Genomic DNA, 19,891 nt, shown 5'->3' with positions numbered 1-19,891 from the left:
TGCGGACTCCATCTCTAAAACCCAGGTCTGCCACGCTCCTTGGAGTATGGCCACAGGCAGGCCACCCCTCTTTCCTCCGCTGTACCACGGGCGGCACCCTCCAGGGGCCCTCACTATCAGAGCGTCTGATAACCACCCCACAGCAGCGGGGCTGTACCAGAAAGGAAGTCGCCTTCGGGTCCCCACAAAAGGAGTTTCCCCTCCTGGTCCCTCTCTACTCGGCACGGACCCCAACCAGCCCCGCAAGGCTTTCCTGGAAGGGCAGTGAGGCCCTGCCGAGCTGAGGTTCTGGACGACCCGGCAGGTTGCACCGAGGTGGGCGAGCCTCGTGGAAAACGCAGTTTCCCTAAGTTCATGAGGGTGATGTGGGGGACCTGCTAGATGACGAGCCTCACTCGTCTGCTGGGTAAGAGGAAGAAGAGGGGGCTCTCACTGACGCTGGGAGAGCAGGCCTGTTGGGGGTACACGTGTCATCAAGGCCTTAGAGCAGCATTCTCAACCTCCCTACTGCCGCGACCTTTACATACAGCTCCTCATGTGGGGGTGACCCCCAACCATAACATTATGTTCGTTGTTACTTCATCACTGTCATTTTGCTACTGTGATGAATCGTCATGTAATGTCTGATCTATCTGCAGGATGTACTTTCATTGTTACAAACTGAACACAATGAAAGCATCGTGATTCATCACAAAAACAATATGTAATCATATATTGTGAAATATTTATTTCTAATGACAAATCAATGACACTTCATCTTGAAGCATGGTGTAGCATGGGTAACAGTCTTCACACCAGGTACTCGTAGGTGGGCGTATCTGAATGTGGGCAGACCCGGCTGGAGACGCTAGAGGAGCAGGGTCTCGGTTCCTAAGGCCATCAGAAAGAAGTGTTTTCCAATGGTTTTAGGTGACCCCTGTGAAAGGGCTGTTTGACCCCCAAAGGGCTTACTTCCCACAGGTTGAGAACCGCTACCTTAGAGGAAGGCCCTCCCCAAACACGCGGCCATGCCCTGGTGCTGAGAAACACAGAAAGGGTCCTCTCACGGCTTGACACGGGTGGAAGTGTAGGTCAGAAAGTGAACAAAGCTGATGTTATAACGAGAGCGCAAGTGCTAAGTGCTCTTGTGGTTGTTGTTAGGTGCCGCTGAACTGACTTTGAACTTGAAGCCGTGCCATGTGACACAACAGGACTGCCATTGGTGTTCTGTCATCATCTCTATGGGGTTCTGGGGAGGTGCTGGCCCCTTCAGTAACCAACTGTTTTCCGGTCACTGGTTAGATACAGATGTTTAAAACACTTGGAATAGTTTGGGGCATGACTGGTATAGATAAAAGGCTCAAACAAACCTCTTTCATCCCAAAATTTATAATAAAGTTTTGGTTCCCATGAATCCATTTAACTGGCTGTTTCCTCTGAGGCTGAGCTCATTGAACTGTGGTGAGAGCTAGCGACATTAGCTAGCGTATTATGGAAGGAGTCTGACGCTCAAATGGCATTTATGAACGAGGACGATGGAAAGACAATAAGAAAAGAGCAAGGGAGGAGGACGTGGTGCTCACCGTAAAACCAGGAAATGGAGACACATTCAAAGAACACGAGGAACAGCAGGCTCATGCCACTGGCCGAGTAGTAATCAAAAAGTTTGAAGACATAAATGCCTCCCTGCAAAAGAACGGGGGTGAGAGAAAGGCTCCCGCCCGCCCCCCATCCACCGCCAGTGCCCGGTGTGGTCAGCTCATGCTCCACAGGCCAGGCCTTTGGGGTCCTGCCAGGCTGGGATTAGGCTGCCATGCAGCAAGAGGGCATAGGGTAGAATGAAGAAGCACCACATGCTTTGTGGGTTGGGAAGAAAATGCCTGGGCGGAAGAGACCCTCCACTGCGGATAAAAGAGGAGTTCATAAGGGGCTGACCTCTGGTCCCATCTCTCTACAACCTAAAGCAGTCACAAATCTCTCCTGCTTAAATTTTCCAGTGGCTTAAATGAACAATGATACGATAGCTAGATGGCAACAGATTTAGGCAGACAGACAGAAGACAAACACTAACGCTATCCCGAGGCCTCGGCCAACAAGGTCCTGCAGGAACTGTCTCCTCAGCCCAGGCTTTTCCCTCCCCAGCCACCCGGCCTCCATCTCACTCTCAAAAGGGCCATCACCATCCGAGGGGTCTGCACCTGCTGGGCTTCCTTCCCCCGGTGGATGGGCTCTCCCTCGTCATTTCCATCTCTGCTCCGTCGTCACCTCCTCAGGGCTACCTCCCTGATGACCAGACCCACAGCAATGTCCCTCCTGCCCCAACTCCAGCTGGACCCTCCGGCTCGTTCTGAGACGTCTGCATCTCAGCTCCTGCACCCCTTCCTCCAGGAAGCCCTCCCTGATGCCATTGGCCAGAGGCATGCTGCATTTCCCACCTTGGCACTGACCCTTTGATCCCGAGCCTGGCTCCCTAGGTGTGCAGCGCTACCTGACAGGCAGCTCACTGAAGGGAGGGCAGCTGATCAGACAGAGCTGGGCGCAAAGACGCTGCTGGCAGTGGATGGGGGTGGCTCCAAGGCAACATTGGCAGCACGGCAGGTGCCACCTGAGCAAAGCTCACCTGGGTGATGTTGGACAGGCCGATCAGGTAGGAGACGATGCAGACAGCGGCGATGAAGAGCTCCCGGCGGTTGCGGAGCAGCCGGGGGTACTCGTCCACCAGGGCCGTGATGAAACCCTCCACCGTGCAGAACTGCAGTGGGCAAAGGGTGCAGGAACATTCGGCGGACCAAGCCCGGCCCAGCCCAGCCCAACCTGACCCGCCAGGCACGACGGGTGTGTTGGCAGGCACCGGGCTGCTGCTGCCTCTGAGTGGGGCTGTGGCCCCAGGAAAGGCCCTTCCTCCCCGAGCATCCTTTTCCTCCTCTGGAAAATGGGGAGTTGGGGCTGTTCCCTGAACATCTGTGTCATGGAACATCCTGGGGACTGAAACTCTTGATCACCTCCTTGGGGGTCTACGGGCTCCTGTGTGCCGACTCTCAGACAGAGGGGTGGAGGGTGGGCTCCGCTGGGTGGACTGCCACTCACCTGGCTGTCAATGCCCAGCATCAGCAGCATGGAGAAGAAGAGGGTGGCCCAGAGCGGAGAGATGGGCAGCTGGGTCACAGCCTCTGGGTAGGCCAGGAACGCCAGGCCGGGGCCTGCAGAGGGGGTGGGGGGTGGGGGTGGGGGCTAACTAAGCAGCTACCGGCTGCCACAAACTCTCTAGGCCAGCGGTTCTCAACCTTCCTAATGCTGTGACCCTTTAATGCCTCATGTGGTGACCCCCAACCACAAAATTATTTTCATTGCTACTTCATAACTGTAAATTGGCTACTGTGATGAATCGTCATGTCAAGATCTGATCTGCAGGATGTATTTTCATTGTTACAAATTGAACATAATGAAAGCATAGTGGTTAAGCACAACACCAGTGTGTAATTCTATATTGTGAAATATTTATTTCTAATGACAAATCAAGGAAATTTCGTCTTGAAGCATGGTGTAGCATGGGTAACAGTCTTCACACAGGTTACTCGTATGTGGGCATATCTGCATGTGGGCAGACCTGCCTGGAGATCGATTGAAGAGCGGTGTCTCAGATCCTAAGACCATTGGAAATATGTGTTTTATGATGGTGTTAGGTGACCCCTGTGAAAGGGTCATTCGCCCAAAGGGATCGAGACCCACAGGTTGAGAACCGCTGCTCTAAGCTTTAGTGCCTTTGGCTGTCAGGGCAACTTTTAAAAAAATTATTATTAGCACTTTGTGGTAGTTACATAATTTCATGTCAACTGGAGACATTAAAGTGTAGAGGTGGAGTCTAGCCTGTCACTCAGGCTACAATCTGATGGTACCTCCTTGTGGGTGTGGCCTTCTCATAAGGAGTTGCCCTGGGAACCTTTCTCTCTCTCTTTGCCTTCACCTCCTTGCCACAGAGCCACGCTGAGACCTTCTAGAGCTCTGTGATGCTTCCACTGCCATTGGATCCACATGACATTGCACCCACCGGCCTGTGAGCTTCCTGCACACTGCATCATTGCATGTGGCTGCCTGAGTCTGAAAAGGGACGTATGGACCAGTATGGGACTGATGTACCCACTTGGACTGGGCTGGGATGTTTTCCCGATAATGTAAAGCTGCTTGATAAAGCTCTTTCTCACACATATGAGTGTCACTGAATTTGTTTCTCCAGTCAACCCGGCCTAGCACACAGTTCATCCACATGTCATACAATTCAATAATCCAGTCATACCAAGAAGAGTTGTACAATTGTCACCGCATTCAGGGTGAGGGTTGTCAGCCCCTTTCCAGATGAGGAAGCACAGGCCCAGGGCAGGCGGGCTGCAGGGCATGGGTTTGGGGGAAGGAAGAGCTGTAGCCATTGTCTGATGGGGCAGGGGCAGCCTGGTCAGCAGTGGGCAAGCAGAGATGTGACCAGCTAGAAGGTATGTGGGAAGGCCCTGGTGTTGGTTGCAAGGTGGGTGGGCGTAAGGGCTGCAGCCAGGCTGAGGTGTCTGGCCTGGGCACCATGGTGAGGGCAGGGAAAGCTTTGCTGTGATGGGGAGCATGGGAGAAGGCGTGGGGGCATCTGCTGTGGATCCAAGTGCTCAGGGGAAACCTTAGACAAGGAGGAAAGGGTCTTCATTTGGGAAAGGTAGTCTGGCGGGCATCAGAGACATTCAGGATGGGCTGCCTTTGTAGGAAGGTTAGAGCCTATGCAGAGAAAGTTACTCTCCAGGGGAGACAAGCCAGACCGTGCACCAGCCTCGGGGGCCTGCTGTGCCCACAGTGGGTCTGAGTCTCAGGGGTCTGCTGCACACACAGTGGGTCTGAGCACCAGGACCCTACTGCACACACAGTGAATCTGAGTCTCAGGGCCCTGCTGCACACACAGTGAGTCTCAGGACCAGCGCCTGCTGCACACACAGTGGGTCTGAGTCTCAGGGGTTTGCTGCACACACAGTGGATCTAAGCACCAGGGCCCTACTGCACACACAGTGGGTCTGAGTCTCAGGGGCCTGCTGTGTGCACAGGGGTCTACCACATTTTCAGCTTCTCTGGGGTCGGGGTATAGGGCGAAACAGTGAGGGAATTCCTCAATCCTGTGGCTGCTATGAAGGAGCTCTGGGGGTGCTATGGGATAAGCATTGGGTTACTAACTGCAAGGTCAGCGGTTCAAACCCAGCAGCCACTCTGCAAGAGAAAGATAAGGCGGTCTGCTCCTATAAAGATTTACAGAATCCCCATGTAGGAAAACCATGAGTCAGAGCCGACTGGATAACAGTGGTTGGGGCGTGGGGGTGGGTGGGGAGGGGGTGGCCTCTGTGTGGGTGTGGGGGACAGAGAAGGCACAGCTCACTAGGTGAGAACACAGCCCACTGGGTGAGCAAGTCCGTGTTGAAACAAACCACATCTTGCAGAGGCCAGACTGGGACGACTCCTCCCACAAGTCCAGGCTGGTGCGGCAGGTGCCAGCGTAGGCAGAAGGTAAGCAGCCAGGTTGGGGGTGCTCCACTCCTTTCTAGACCCGTGACTGTGCATAGGTTAATGTGGCGAGCCTCAGTGTCCTCGTGCGTAGCATGGGTATAACACTAGCATCCACCCACAATGCTGGGAAGATTCCTTGCGTCAGGCTGTGGCGCTGCCTGGCACAGAGTCTCCGAGGTGACGGTGCTGCCTTAAGTACCAGCATGGTCGGTCTCCCCTTCCCCAGGCCCCCGATGGGGCGGCGCTCACCTGAGGCTGCCACATCAGCAATGGACCTCTTGGTGACGTGGGCCATGAAGCCCACGATGGAGAAGATGACAAAGCCGGCAAACATGCTGGTGCAGGAGTTGATGCAGCAGACAATGATGGAGTCCCTGCAGGGAGGACAGATGGCAGCATCGGGAGGCTGCATGGCCGAGCCCCTCGGTGCCTGGGGAGCCATGCCAGGGAAAGCGGAGCCAGGGGTGTCAGGGCGAGGAGAGGGCCAGAAGAGGGGCTCAAGGGGGTAGGCTCAGGGACCAGTTCGCCAGAAGAGCCTAAGAGGTGTGACCCCAGGAGGTCATGACCCCTGGGGGGGGGTGGTCTGGAAGGGTTTGGCCCAGGAAGCAAGGCACTGTCTCCCACCTATAAACATTGTTGTGGAAAGAGTTGTAGCTCCCAAGAGCGATCAGGGATCCCAGGCCCAGGCCGTAGGAGAAGAAGATCTGAGTAGCCGCGTCCAGCCACACCTGTGGACAGAGTAGCCAAAAATCCCCCAAATAATTACAAAGCAGCAGCTCCCAGGTGTGCTTACATGGGCTAGCTAGCTCTCCCTGGTAACAAGGGGCCTCAGAGGGGCACAGGTTGCAGGGCTGGTCAGGGGCTCAGGAGTCAGTTTGACTCCTACCCCCGGGGCCTCCGGGGCCCAGGGCCACACTGGAAGGGACGGCTCACCTCAGAGTCTGACAGCTTCTGGAAGTTGGGCGTGATGTAGAAGAGGATGCCCTCTGTGGCCCCGGGCAGCGTCACCCCCCGGAAGAACAGGATGATCAGCATGATGTAGGGGTACGTGGCAGAGAAGTAGACCACCTGGGAGGGCAGGGGGAGCCGGGGTCAATCCCCTCCAAAGCATCCAGCTTCCCCTCTCCCACTCCACCCACATCGCCCTGGCTGCCCGGGCCTTCTTGCCAGGTCTTCCTCCTTCAGGAAGCCTTCCTGGACTTCCCCAGTCTGCTCCGATTGGTCACCTTGGACTCTGAGGCAACCAGTCAGCACCTGATTTTCCCCTTTCTCTTCTTTATGCTCTTGGTAATTGATTCAGTAATTTGGTGAGAGTAGAAAAAAAATTTTAATTAGCTATGAACAGAGAGAGAGGGAGGGAGAGAGAGAATTGTAGTCACATCTCCTGCCAGGATAATGCAAATTACATGATGGGCAGCAGTTCTCTTGTTTGGGCACCAGGGTGCGCAGTGGACAATATAAATGGCTCCAGTTGAAGGAATGAGGTTCCTGGGTGGTACCTGCTGTTTGCTATTGTTTGTTAACCTACAGGTAAGTGGTTCAAACCTAGTGGCCCCTCTAGAAAAAGGCCTGCTTGGGAGGCACCTAGTATCTGCACCATTCCCAGCCAAGAACACTCCCGGTGTGGAGTGGAACCCGCCCTGCCGCGAAGGCCTAGGATTCTTGTTGTTTGTTTAGGGATGGATCCATAAATGTGGGATGGTTAACATTTTAACTTCTTTTGAGAATTTTTTTCCCATTGACAATCGCCTTTTATTTTTTTCTCCTTTTACTCCAGACCATTGTATTGGGAGCTAATACAGATATCTTATCAGCCCCACCATTTGATCCCGTCAAGTGGTCAAGCAGTGTTGCACCATTGCTACCACAATCAGTGTCACTGAGCGCCTTTGAAGAACACAACGTATCTCCAACTGCATGCAAGGGCAAGCTGGAGCGGCGGTGACAGCTCAGGTCAGCAAAGTCTCTGCGCTGCCACTCGCCTTTCCTAGAAAGTTCTCCAGGACCTGCACAAGGAAGCCTCCTACCTAAGTCCAGTTTCCATCAGCTGCCATGTAGCTCTGTGGCTAGTAAAGCCGCCTTGAATGTGGTGATGCACGAACGAGCTAGAGTTTCGAGCACGGAAGCTCTGTGGAAAGAAAGAACTTCAAGCAGGCCATTTTGTATGCCGCAGAAAAAATTTTAAATGTACCTGGCTTGACAAATAAAAAGGACTTCTGAAAAAAGAAAAAACAACACGAGGCTCGAATGATGTAATTTTGTTACTTTTCATTTTACTTGTTGACTGTTTAGGGTGCACACTGGTTTCTTTCCCCCCTTTTTGTTTCTTAAGCCCTGTTTTATGGTCTCAGAGAAAAAATATGATATGATTTTTAATTACACAAAGTAGTTCCTCAGGAGGCTCCATCCCTGCTCGGGCATTCCCTACAGTAACCCGTTCAGGCTACCTGCAATTTGATGTAGCTCTCAGGAGCACGCCATCAGACATCTGGGTCTGTAGGAACTCTTATCCTTTTTGGAAGGGGGTGGGGTTCTAGAGGCGAGGGGACTGAGCAATAAGGCACGAGCTTAAAAGCGGTTGGTCTCATTGCCGCACGACTATGCCCTAAGTGCTGTTGAGTGGCTTCCAGCCACAGCGACCCCGAGCACGACACCGACACCGCGGTCGGGGCCATCCTCACAGTCCCTGCTGTGAGCCCGTCGCTGCAGCCCCGGAGCCAGTCCACCTCTCCGGGCCCTTCCTCCTCTTAGCTGGCCCTCCACTTCACCACACATGGTCCTTCTCCAGAAACCGGCTCTTCCTGAGAACCGGCCCACAGGACTTTCCAATGCCTTTCTGGAATCTGGACTTCCTCCAGCATGACAGGTGGGCGACTTTGTTGTGCAGGTGCTGGCATGAAGTATACTTATTTTCTAAAGCACCGTGTGTTTTTGTTTTGTTTTGTTTTACCAAACTGGTAAGCAGAGGACTGCCATTGTTGCCTGGTCTTGCATTTTCTTTGCTCATTACTGTGGAAGAGCAATTTTCAGGTTCAACGGCCTGTGTCTCAGAGTTGACGGGGCTCTGGCTCTTGCTCAGCATGAATTGCTCTCTGGGCTGGCACTATCTCCCTGACTTGACTCTGAGCTTTCGTAGGATTAGGACAGGCTGGAAACTGGAAACCCCACTGGAAACCCCACTGTTCTTGCGATTAAGAAACAGGAGCTCGGAGCTATCTGGGTCACCTATAAGTAGTGTGCCTTAGAGTCCGTTTTTTATCCTCTTTGAACCTTGCTGTTTTTCATCTGAAATGGGCACAGCCACCTTGGCTACTCAGAGAGGTTGTCTGTATAAGGGCTAACAATCACTTTCTACTCCCTGCCCAAGTCTTCCGTTTCCCTATGTCTCCCACGATCAACATGGACCAAGGTACACAGTTGTTGCTTAGCAAGCACTTGTGGATGGATTGGTTGGCTCACTCAATAGATACCATTAGAGGGTCCCTACCCTGTCCCCAAGAAGTGACCATCTCCCAGTGTGGCAGGAACTCAAGATTCCATTGTTGCCAAGTTGATTCTAACTCATACAAGCCCCAAAGGCCAGAGCAGAGCTGCTCCTTAGGGTTTCTGAGGCCCTGCATCTTTACAGAAGCAGACTGCCTCCTCTTTGTCCTGCAGAGTGGCTGGTGGGTTTGAACTGATGACCTTGGGATAGCAGCTCAACACTGAACCAGAACTCCAGATACCACCCAAAGTGATGATAGGTGTTTTGCAGTGGCATAGTGGTTACTAACCTCAAGGTTGGTGAGGTGAGGGTCAGACTCCCTACCCAGGACGGAAATCCCTTTGTGACCCTCCCCTGTGCACCCCCTCACCTTTCCAGTCCAGGCAACACCCTTCCAGATGCAGAAGTACACGAGGACCCAGGCGATGGCCAGTGTGATGGCCAGCGGCCAGCGGATCTGACCTGGCTTATCCAGCCCGTCCGTCATCTGGTGCATGTTGCGCCTGGTTGAGGGAGAGAGGAAGGAGTCCGGGACTTGTCAGGGGCCCAGGGTGTGGACTTGAACCAACCTCCACTGTGGCTGTGCTAACTGTGCTCCCTGCGGTTCAAGACATGTCCAGAGAGGGCCTGGAGGCCATTACACCGTGGGGGGAGAGTGAAGACATGAAGGGGCTGGGAACATTACACCGTGGGGTGGAACATGTGTCTAAGGAAGAGGTCAAAGGAAAGAAGACCTTTCTGGAAAGAATGGGAGACTAAAATTCAAAATAGAAAAAAGACCAGACTTCCTGGTCCGCTAGAGCCTGGTGGAACCCCCAGGCCTTATGCCCCCTGGACGTCCTTCCAACCCCCTTCCAGAGGTGGCTTCCAGCCTAGGCCATGAATACCCAGTCAAGAGCAGCATGAACTCAGAACGGTCGGCCCATGAGAGCACAGGGGTCGCATGCTCCCCAGATTGAGCTCAGCGGCAGTGAGGGGCAGGCAGACGGGCAAGTACAGCAGCGAGCCTGGGAGAGGAAGCGGGGAGCGCAGGGTCCCACAGAGGGATTCGCAACTCAAGTCATCAAACACTGTGCACAGCGTGCTGACTAGACCCCTGCCCTCCAGACCCAGTGGCACATCCATGGGAATGAGCAGGCTCCGCACAGACCACCTGGGCGGGGGCAGGTGCGTGATGGTCATTCACAAGCCGAGGACCCCAGGGCCCACGGAAGGCCCAGGGAATCAATCTGACAGGGACGCCAGAGACCAGGCCAGACCCCGATTTTAGCCTGCGGGCTGTGAGAGAAGAGCCTTCGATTGTGTGAAGCCAAAACAGAGGTGGGGAGAGGAAGGGGTGGGGAGAGAGAGGAGAGGAGCTTCCATGTCCTTCCTCTGGCCACCAGGACTGCTTACCGGCACACTGTGACCATCTCCCATGTCCCTGACACCATCACCTCTGCTCTGCCCACATCCCAGGTCCAGAAACCAGCCCCAAGTCCAACTTTGCGCCCCTGCTTAGACTCAGTGCAGAGTGCTGCTCAAACACCCTGGTCAAGAATTGCACCCCCACCTCCCCGCTGTAGTCACCCCTCTGAACTCGGCCCTGATCCCCCAAAATGCCAGGATGATGCAGCTTGCTATCCATCACCTACACTGCTCCCGCCCCCTCCAGGCCTCTGCCAGACTGGTCCTCCTGAAGCTGCTCGGCCTGTGAGGCCAGCCTTCACCTGCGTTGCCCCACGGCCCCTGCATCTGCCCGTGGGCCCATCCTGTCCTCTCATCAGATGGGCCCACTGCCAGTGCTCGAGATGCCCATGGCTGGGTGAAGCCTTCGGTCCTATGGCTGTGGCATGCGTGGGGGGCTGCTGGCGTGCCAGCCAGCCAGAGCAGAACCGAGCCTGATTTCTATCTGCCAGCTAACAGCCCAGCCAAGGATGCTGGTCCACGAGAAGCCTCTGGGCCTGACCCTCCTGGGAGAACCCTTCAGAGACGCCAGCACGGGGGCTTCCTTCACGCAGAGAGAGCTGGGCGCCAGCGTCTCCTTTGTCAAACCCGTGTCCCCAGCACGGGCCGCTTCTCTAGGCTGCTACTAACAGGGCCGCCCCTCCGCCCAAGCGGAGCGATCCCTGCAGCTGCCTGCCGCCCTGTGTTCCCGAGGACAGACAGCATGTGCGCAGAGATCTGTGCGCGTGCGCGCACATGCCTGGGGGCGGCGGGCATCATAGCAGAGACGCTGGGCTCCTGAGTGCCCTGCAGGTTCCCCCGGGCGAACAAGCCCCTCGCCGGCCTCTGCAGGCGCTGCTCCTCAGCCCTCGTGCTGGTCACTGTCAGGCTCCCCCCACCCTAGGTCTGCCGACCCCACCCACCGAGGGGCGTGTACTCACTCCCAGAACTCCACCACGGCGCTGGTCAGGTTGGTGGTGTTGGCAATGCTGTAGTTGGAGAAGCAGCGGTCGGTGTTCCAGGGGTTATTACACTGCTTCCAGGGCAGGGCCTGCAAGGACAGGGTCGCCCTGTCACGTCCCCCCAACCCCAGCCCCGGGGTGGGCGGCACAGTTCCAGCACGCCCATCCGCCTGTAGCCCAGGGACCTACTCACACAGGGAGGGTCTCACCGCCCCTTCCCACCAGCTCCTGGGGCGTCCGATACTTGGGGTCCCATTTCATGGATCAGAGAGGGGAGCAACTAGCTGGAGATCTCACAGCTACCAAGGCTCAAGCCCCAAGACTTGAACCTGGGCCTTCACATGCTGAGAGCCAAGCTTCCAGGCAGTACCACCAGGTCCTGTGGGTCTACTCCCAGCTCTGTGAGCTTGGGCAAGAGGCCCGGCCATCTCCTCATCTGTGCAATGGTGACAACAGCGGATGTGCCCAGTGCCTGTCCTCAGCAGGCGTGCTCCCAGGCACTGTACACTGATTTATCCCCCACGCCACATCGACCCTGGGAAGGGTTGCTAAGGATTCCGAGTGTCCCCAAAGGCGAGGTGGAAGTCCCCCTGTCCCCCTGTACCTAGGAAGGTGGCCTCATTTGGGAACAGGGGTTTTCTTTTGCTATCAGTTAAGTCAAATTTGAGCTTACCAGGGCTGGATGAGCCCTGATCCCTTCTGAGTGGGGGTCTTCTAAAAGGGGTTTCTCTGGCCCAGAAGACGGAGTCACCACCACATAAGCAAGCAGCAGAGAAGCATCAGGGATTGCAGAAGGCCACCAAGGGGCAGGAGAGGGGCATGGCCAGGCAGCCCCCAACCCCTGAGCCCTCAGAAGGGCGAACAGGCCTGATGCCCTGACGGGGTTCCTCACCCACAGAACGGTGCAACCAGACGTTTGTTTTATTTGTATTAAAAGCCGTGGGCATAGCTCTGGGTGGCAGCGCCGGAGGGTCAGGAGAAGAAGAGCCCCTGTCTCTAAGGGAGGGCACAGACCTCAGAGGACACAGAGCCATTGGCTGTCTTCCCCAAGGGGACAAAATGGATGTACAGCAGGGCTCGGGGAGAACCCAGGCAGCCTGGGCCCGCATAAAGTGGGGCCACAGGCGTGAGGAGAGGTGAGCCCACATACAGTGTCCGGCTTGGTACCTGGCCCAGGTGGGCATTCGCTCACGGTGCCTGCTGGAGAGAACGTTCTCCCTGGAAGAACCCCCAGGCCAGTGGAGTGGCAGGCACCATGACAGAGGGGGGCGTGAGCAGGCTCACTCCAGGGGGTGTGGCCCAGCACACTCACCATGGTGAAGGAGTTGTACAGGTAGTAGATGGCCCAGGAGATGATGACGATATAATAGATGTTGAGCCAGAAGGAGAGCACAGCAGCTGCAAGGCCCACACCTGGGAAGCGGGCACAGTATCACACAGCTATTAGCAGCCCTGATGGCCACCGTCGGACTGGGCAACACGGGACCAATCCCAGCCTGTCTATGACCTCCCTGGACCTTGGAGACAGGCATGCTAGAGGAGGCAGAGGATGCTGGAGAGTCAGTGATGGGCCCCAGGCTGCATTCACCCAGCTAGCTGCCAATGGAGCCAGACTGGCGTCTGGGGTGCAGCCCAGGTTGTAGAGGGGGCCAGGGGCTGGAGCTTCAGCCCTCGAGGTCATTGACATAATTCTCCGTGTGCCCACAGAAGTGCCTGCCAGGTAAAGGTCTAGGCACTCAGGGGCAAGCAGAGAAAATGGAAGGCAGCTCTTCCTGGGAATGAGCTCACAGGACAGAACAGGGTGGTGCCGAAGGGCCCTTCCTTCCTTCCCCCCACCCCCCGCCTCCACCACCACTGCCCTAAATGCCTGGTCCCCATCATCTGTCACCTGGCACCTCTCAACAGCCTTCACCATTCTCAGCGTGAACAGAAAGCCCCTAGCTCCACAGGTGTCAGGGGTATTCAGAAGCCCAATGGATGTGTGGGCAGAAGTGCCACTAGGACTTCATGGTACCTTCCAACCTGGGAGTCCAAAGGCTTACCCTTGAATGTGGGCACCAGTAGACTTACCTTGAACATGGGGACCAGATTTATCCTTAAACATGGGGACCAGTAGACTTACCCTTGACAGTGGGGACCAGTAGACCTACTGTTGAGCATGGGAACCAACAGAATTACCCTTGAACATGGGGACCAGTATATTTACCCTTGAACATGGGGACCAGTAGACTTACCCTTGAACATGGGGACCAGCAGACTTACCCTTGAACATGGGGGCCAATTTCCATACTCCAAGGCCCCCAATGGATGTGTATTGGCCTAGGGAGCATTCCAGCAGAAAGAGTGGGACCCCAGCAAAGATGAGTGTCAGGAAATAGGGGATCAGGAAAGCCCCTAGGGGAAGAGAAGAGATGTTTGTGGACCCAAGGCTTTGGAAAAGTCCCCCATGAGAGGGAGCATGTCCAGGATGACCTGATGCCCTGCCTTCAGGGCAGCACCCCAAACCAGACTGAGACCTAAGGGCATCTTTGCTCAAAATACATTCCTCATGAAACAAAGAGAGGAACATTTTTAGAATTATTAACTGAGGACTCTTGCCCTTTGACATCTGGGGTTGGCATGATCCAGGATCAATCCCACCCCACTGGGCTAGTTGTTCAAATCACCCTTCGGTGGAGTCCCTGGTTAGTGCTAACAGTTAAGGCGGGCACTGCTCGCTTAAAGATGGGAGGTTTGAGCCTACCCAGGGGCAACTCATAGGAAAGGCCTGATGACCTACTCTGACAATTTCACCATCAAAACCATCAAAAGACCTTTGGCGCACAATTATTCTGTGACACACACAGGGTCACGCTTGAAACAAAATGAACCCCAGTGCCACAGAGGCGGTCTCTTCTGGGGAGTATGTTGGAAAATGTGTAAGCACCAAGAGAGGGAGGCTGGTGCTCCCTTTGGATGCGGTCTTTCCACCTAAAGTCACCTGGAAGATGCCTCAGCAGGAGCCTCCCCTGTGGCGTCCAGGACCACCAGGGGGGGTGCGCCCACTCTTACCTCCGCCATTTTTCCCACAGAGATAGGGAAACCGCCAGACGTTGCCCAGGCCGATGGCGTAGCCCACACAGGACATGAGGAAATCGAAGCGGCCCTTCCACGTGTCCCGGTCTGGAAGGTCTGCTGCCTTCTTCTGCACCTTGACCACCAGGGTTTTGGGCTTGTCATTGGCCATAGGGGCCTCGCTGACCTCAGTGGAGATCTGCCCATCGGCCACCTTGCTGCCACTGGTCGCCATAGCTCTGAGTCTGGATGCAGGGGTCTTGGCAGATGGACGTGAGATGTCAGCCCCGGTCCACGTGGACAGCAGGTTTGCGGTTCAAGGTCGCCCTGGGAGGACGGAGAACTGCATTGTGGGAGAAGCCTGAAATCACCCAGATTTTCCCCTGACATGAGAAAAAAACAACATGACTCGGACAGTCAGGGGTTCAGGAGGCTCTGATGTGGGCCTCCTTTCTCCCAGGAGGTGCCTCTGAGTTCACAGACATGGGGTGAGGAGTGGTGTGGTGGCACCTCCTGGGTGAGCCTGGGACACCCAGTGCTAAACGCCCTCCGTCACGTACCCTGGTGGAGAAGAACCCACAGGCCAACGGATATCCAAGCAGATACCAAGGGTTCCTGGTCCGTGAATGTGAAGATGGCAATCCATTCTGCATGCCCCGGGGCCACACAAGTCAGGGCCAGGGCAAGCCGTGGGGCTCACCTTGGTGAGGTCCTGGCTGCAGGGAGTGGTGGGCCCTGAGACAGACCCCATGTGATCTTTTCTGAACTCTGTTACTTTGTACCGAATTCTTGACCTCGATGCTCCACTCTCCCTACTACGTTGGTGTTGGTGGTTGGAGAGACGCACAGCCTACTGCACAATTCCACAAATGTCTTCCTGCACCGTGTAGAGATGTGGGCTGCATTCCTTGAGAGCTGTGTGGTCATCTTCCCAGTTGGTTCCTACTCTGAGTTCTTCCTCCTCCAGTGCCGTCCATTCCCTGCCCTCAAAGGCTCTTATTTAATCTCATGGAATCAATTTGCTGGTGTCCGTTTGATCCCATGGAGAGGGGTCCTAAAGGAGCACCTTGGTCAAGGAGGGCAACCCTGACCAGCTAAGCTGGTTTAAAGAGGACTTCAGGGGATACTTTTGGCTTAAGGCTTCAAGATTGTCTCAGAATAATAGTTTCAGGAGTTCATCCAGCCCTTATGGCTCTAAAATGTCTGGTTCCCAGGATAATTTAAAATCTGGTCCTGCATGTTCTCCCCCGTTGGACCAGGATTCTTCTACAGAGTCTTTGTTCTTTGTACACTTAAAAACGGTACCCAAACCCCCCTCACTTCTTCTGGCTTGTTCATGAGCTCAGGATTGCTGTTCAAAAACTGGCCCTGCTTTGAAAATGAAGAGAATCATCCATACCAGGGGAAGGACAGTTGGTCCTTGTAACAGGCATTTTGTATTTGTGAATCTGACGTCTCGGTAAATAGCCCCCAACCAGTGCTCACGGTGCATTCACGGCCTTTGCGGACGTGTACACGTAGCAGCAGATGCACTCCCTGCATGTTCGCATCTGAGGCTGGAGGCTGCGAACAGTGCTGTTCCTGCACTGCAGACAGGTCTGCCAGGTGCCAAGCTGACCGCATAGTTGTGTTTTCCTGGTGGGTTTGCCCTTCCAAAGGGCCCCAAGCGCAGCGCTGAAGTGCTGTCCAAGGTCCTGAGCCCAAGAAGCTCCTGGTGCGCTTTGTGCAGAAAATATAGGCATTAGGCATGTTGCTGTTTCAGGATGATATAGCGTAGGTATCGCATCACTGGCTGTGAGTTCAATGTTTATAAGTCAGCAACCACTGGAACAAAACGCCTTGAAGCAGAAACACACACACACATCAAGCCTGGGTGTTGATACGTTTCTGGGAGTGTTGTGAGCAGAAGTTCCCAGGAGCCTGCCTCTGTTTCTCCTGGAACAATGGCTCAGTAGGCACGGACTCAGTGTTTTCACTGCAACCTTGCAGGAGAGAACCACTGGGAACATTGAGCAGGGTCTGTGTTTGCTGATACTTCAGCAGCAGTCCCCAAGCCCGACCAAGTGTCCCAGCCACACGGGGTGCCCAGATGCCCACAAGATGGATCGCATAAGACCCTCAGGGAGGCATGTCCTGAGCCTCTATTTTGAACAAACACTGTGGAAGGTTCTTACCTGACAGCCCAGCTTTGGGCCCCAGTTGAGACTGGACCATGGGCTTAGATGACTTCTGCAGACCCCCTGTCGCTCCCAGATGTTCTACCCACTCCCCACCTCTTTGGCTCCAGAGGCAGCAACCCTGGATCTCATGCCTACATGGCTGCTTTTCACCTGGCTTAGAGCGGCAGGTTTTCAGTGGTTCAGGTTTTACCTGATGATTTTCTGTGCTCCGTCAGCTCTGACAAAAGGCTCCCTCGGCAGCCACTGGGCGAGACCCTGCAAAGTGAAGATGGGGATAAGAGAGGCGATGAGAGGGGGGTAGAGCAGACGGGGCTGCCCTGGACAGAGAGAAGCCGGTGTAGGAAGCTGGCTGGTCAGCGCCTGTGCATCTGTGATGCATGTGCCCATGCAGCATCCCTGGCTGGGTGCCCTCAGGGAGCCCATGCGGCAAGGCATCGGCAGCATGCAGGACTGGGGGCCACCACCCCTCAGATGGTCACTGGGGGGTGGGGGGCTTGGCATGAAGGCTATGCAAGGAAGACATTCCATAACTTTATCAGCAGGCAAAGGGAAGCCAACAGGGGGCCTGTGGCTTCCCCAAACCCCGCTGGGAGCCAAGGGACAAAGGCTCCACCCTCCACCCAAACTTGCAGAGATGTTAAAAACCAAATAAGAACATGGGGAAGAGCACCTCACTTTATTGAGTGAGAAAGGTTCATTTCAAAACAGTTTTATTCAGTATGATCCTTTTTTGGGGGTAGGGGTATTCAAAATTAAAATGTTTTGTTTTTTAAAATAACAAACTAGAAGCACACACTCTAAGACGTCAACAGTGATCCGTTCATGAGCGATGGCCGTTTTCTTCTATGCACTTTTGTGGGTCTCTAGAATGCACTACAGCTTTTCAAAAACCACAAAGAGCACACAATAAACTTACAGGGCGCTCAGCACAAACAGGGGGGGGGGGGGTGCTAAGCATCAGTCTGTGGCTCCTCAGGCGTCGGAGCTGAGCCAAAGCAATGTGTGATGTGGGATGTGACTTCTGCCCCAAATGGCCTCATCCCTCAACTTTGCCCCCTGATGTGGGCCGCCCCCCTCTGCCTTTGCAAGATCCACCAGCCTTCCAGCCCCTCACATGCAGTCCCCATTACCAAACATCATCATTTCTTCCCAGATGTGAGAGAGGACCAGAACACCTTCGGATAATGCAAATTCCACCGTGAGGCCCTGCTTCTTGTTCTCAAGGCTGGGTGCTCTGGTGAGCCTCCTCCGTAGCCCCTGGGGTTGTCTTGAAGCCCATCTGTGTCCCAACTCGGGCAGGGCACAGCACTGCCAGCCCTTCTCTCTGAACTCCACTAGGGTGAACTCTTGCCATCCTCAAAAATCACAAGAGCAGGCTCTGTGGTCCACCAGGGAGTCTTTGGAATTACCTGAAAGAGCAGCTGTGGAAAAGCAGGGAGAGGCTGGTGCTAGGGAAGGGGGAGTCCTTGCCACACCAGGGCCATCACAGTGATGCGCTTAAGCCCTAAGATTTATCTGTCCTTGTGGGCTACAGCAGCATAGCTGTTCAAGATGACCCAACCACCTTGGCTGAACTCAGTTGGACCAGGAATGGTCACCTGGCCCATGCTGGTCAAACTCCTTCCCTGGGAATTTGCCATGGGGCTGAGAAAGAGGGTCAGTCTTCCTGAAAGACGGGCCATCTTCTGCCCAAACTTAGATTCAGAGTAGCAATGAGTTAGCCAGCTGAGAAGTAATAAAACCGGAGGTACAAAGATGGAGGGGGTGTTTTAGGATGCTGTAGTTCTCAGTGCCAGACCTACTGAGCACTGGCAGCCTTCCAGCTCTTGGATCTTATCAAACGGTCTCATGGTTGTACAATAAATTCCTGTATCACAGGGTTCCTGGTACAACCTTGCATTTCTGTTCCCCTCCTCCTTGAAGGGACTTATGCACGTTCGCAGGAAAGACCCGCCAAGCCTGCAGAAGCAAGTTCTGGCTCCACTGTGCGTCTCTGTTGTGTCCCATGGAGACTCAGACCCAACCTCAGAATGCACGGGGCTTATGGCACTGATGCTGTCTGCAGGCCACAGGGTCACACAACACCCTTCAGAGAAAGAGCTAGGGAGGGACCCATGCAGGTGAAGCTCGCCTCAGGTCCTAGCAGTCAGGGAGGGCGGCAGGAGGACATGTCCAGAGGTGTTCCTTGAAGAAACGTTTGACATCTGCACAAAGAAAAAGCCGGATTCTAGTCCCCAGGAAGTTACTCAGTCACTCTTCTCGTGCCAAGGGACCGAAGGTGGTGGTTCGCCATGAGGAGTTCACCATGAGGAGGCCATGTGTGTAATGTGTACAGAGAGGTACATCTAGATCCAGCCATGTGTGTAATGTCTAGAGAGCGGTACATCCAGATGCAGCCGACCCCCCTATTCTCTTGTAGCCATAAGTCTCAAAGAGTTTTCCTTTTGGAAGACATGGGACATATTAAGAAAAACTAAAAGTCACGAGTTAATATAACTGATGACTCTTTGAGAATACATCATTAAGAAGACCCTTGGATTTCAAGGCAGGTAGCCCCCCCACCCCCACCCCAAGGCTGAGTCTAACAGACTAAGCCTCCCCCCGATGCATCTCACTTCAGGAAAGTTGCTTTACTTTCTGACCATCATCTGTCCAGTGGGATAATAATGTGTGTGTGTGCGGCATTAATAGCAGCAACTCCCTCAGAGAGCTGTGCAGGCTAAGTAAGATTGTATTGTACACACAAAACAATTGAAACAAGGATGGGAACATCCAGCCCAGCCCCTGCTGTGAAGTTGTTTCTGACGGGTCATGGGGACAGTGATCGGCTAGACAGAGCAGCTCCATAGGGTTCCCTTTATGGAAGCAGACTGCCCGGGCTTCCCGCTGCAGAGGCGCTGGTAGGATTGAACTGCTGACCTTTCAGTTAGGGGCCAAGTGCTGAACCGCTGGGACACCAGGGCTCGTGACCGGAGCCCAGCTCACAGGACCACCACCACCACCAAGGCAGCAGCTGCACCACGCTCCTTCGTGGCCGCCTGCCGGGCACCGCAGCCGACCTGTCTGCAGACACAGTCCTCTTGGAAGGACTGTCGGCAGTGGATCGCCAGGCCTTTCTTCTGAGGTGCCTCTCTGTGGACTTGAACCCCCAACCTTTGGGTTCATGGCCAGAGGTGTTCACCATTCACACCATCCAGAGATTCGGGCATGCAGTTAGGACTCTTGGAATTCCAGCCACTCTTTTTCCTGCGATTGCTACCATCCTGTCCTTAATGCGG

The 19,891-nt window shown here is 54.6% G+C and overlaps 1 protein-coding gene and 1 pseudogene across 1 annotated transcript in view; one reads left to right on the top strand and one right to left on the bottom strand.

Moving 5' to 3' along the window:
* SLC6A1 (solute carrier family 6 member 1) overlaps positions 1–16,936 on the bottom strand; it is a 23,090-nt gene extending 6,154 nt beyond the window's left edge. The window contains exons 1-12 of the mRNA XM_004702236.2: positions 16,804–16,936; positions 14,431–14,760; positions 13,642–13,773; positions 12,692–12,792; positions 11,359–11,468; positions 9,363–9,495; positions 6,442–6,576; positions 6,133–6,236; positions 5,758–5,882; positions 3,067–3,179; positions 2,600–2,731; positions 1,564–1,665 (exon numbers count right to left, since the gene is read on the bottom strand). Coding sequence (XP_004702293.1) covers positions 1,564–1,665; positions 2,600–2,731; positions 3,067–3,179; positions 5,758–5,882; positions 6,133–6,236; positions 6,442–6,576; positions 9,363–9,495; positions 11,359–11,468; positions 12,692–12,792; positions 13,642–13,773; positions 14,431–14,668 — 1,425 coding nt within the window. The 5' untranslated portion in view covers positions 14,669–14,760; positions 16,804–16,936. The remainder of the gene's footprint in view (positions 1–1,563; positions 1,666–2,599; positions 2,732–3,066; positions 3,180–5,757; positions 5,883–6,132; positions 6,237–6,441; positions 6,577–9,362; positions 9,496–11,358; positions 11,469–12,691; positions 12,793–13,641; positions 13,774–14,430; positions 14,761–16,803) is intronic.
* LOC115869580 lies at positions 7,390–7,503 on the top strand (annotated as a pseudogene).
* Positions 16,937–19,891: the final 2,955 nt, after the last annotated feature.

This window comes from Echinops telfairi, unplaced genomic scaffold (assembly GCF_000313985.2).
Source record: "Echinops telfairi isolate 266 unplaced genomic scaffold, ASM31398v2 ScPeMD7_31;HRSCAF=116, whole genome shotgun sequence".
Taxonomy (NCBI): Eukaryota; Metazoa; Chordata; class Mammalia; order Afrosoricida; family Tenrecidae; genus Echinops; species Echinops telfairi.
This window is presented reverse-complemented; position numbering and strand designations above follow the sequence as displayed.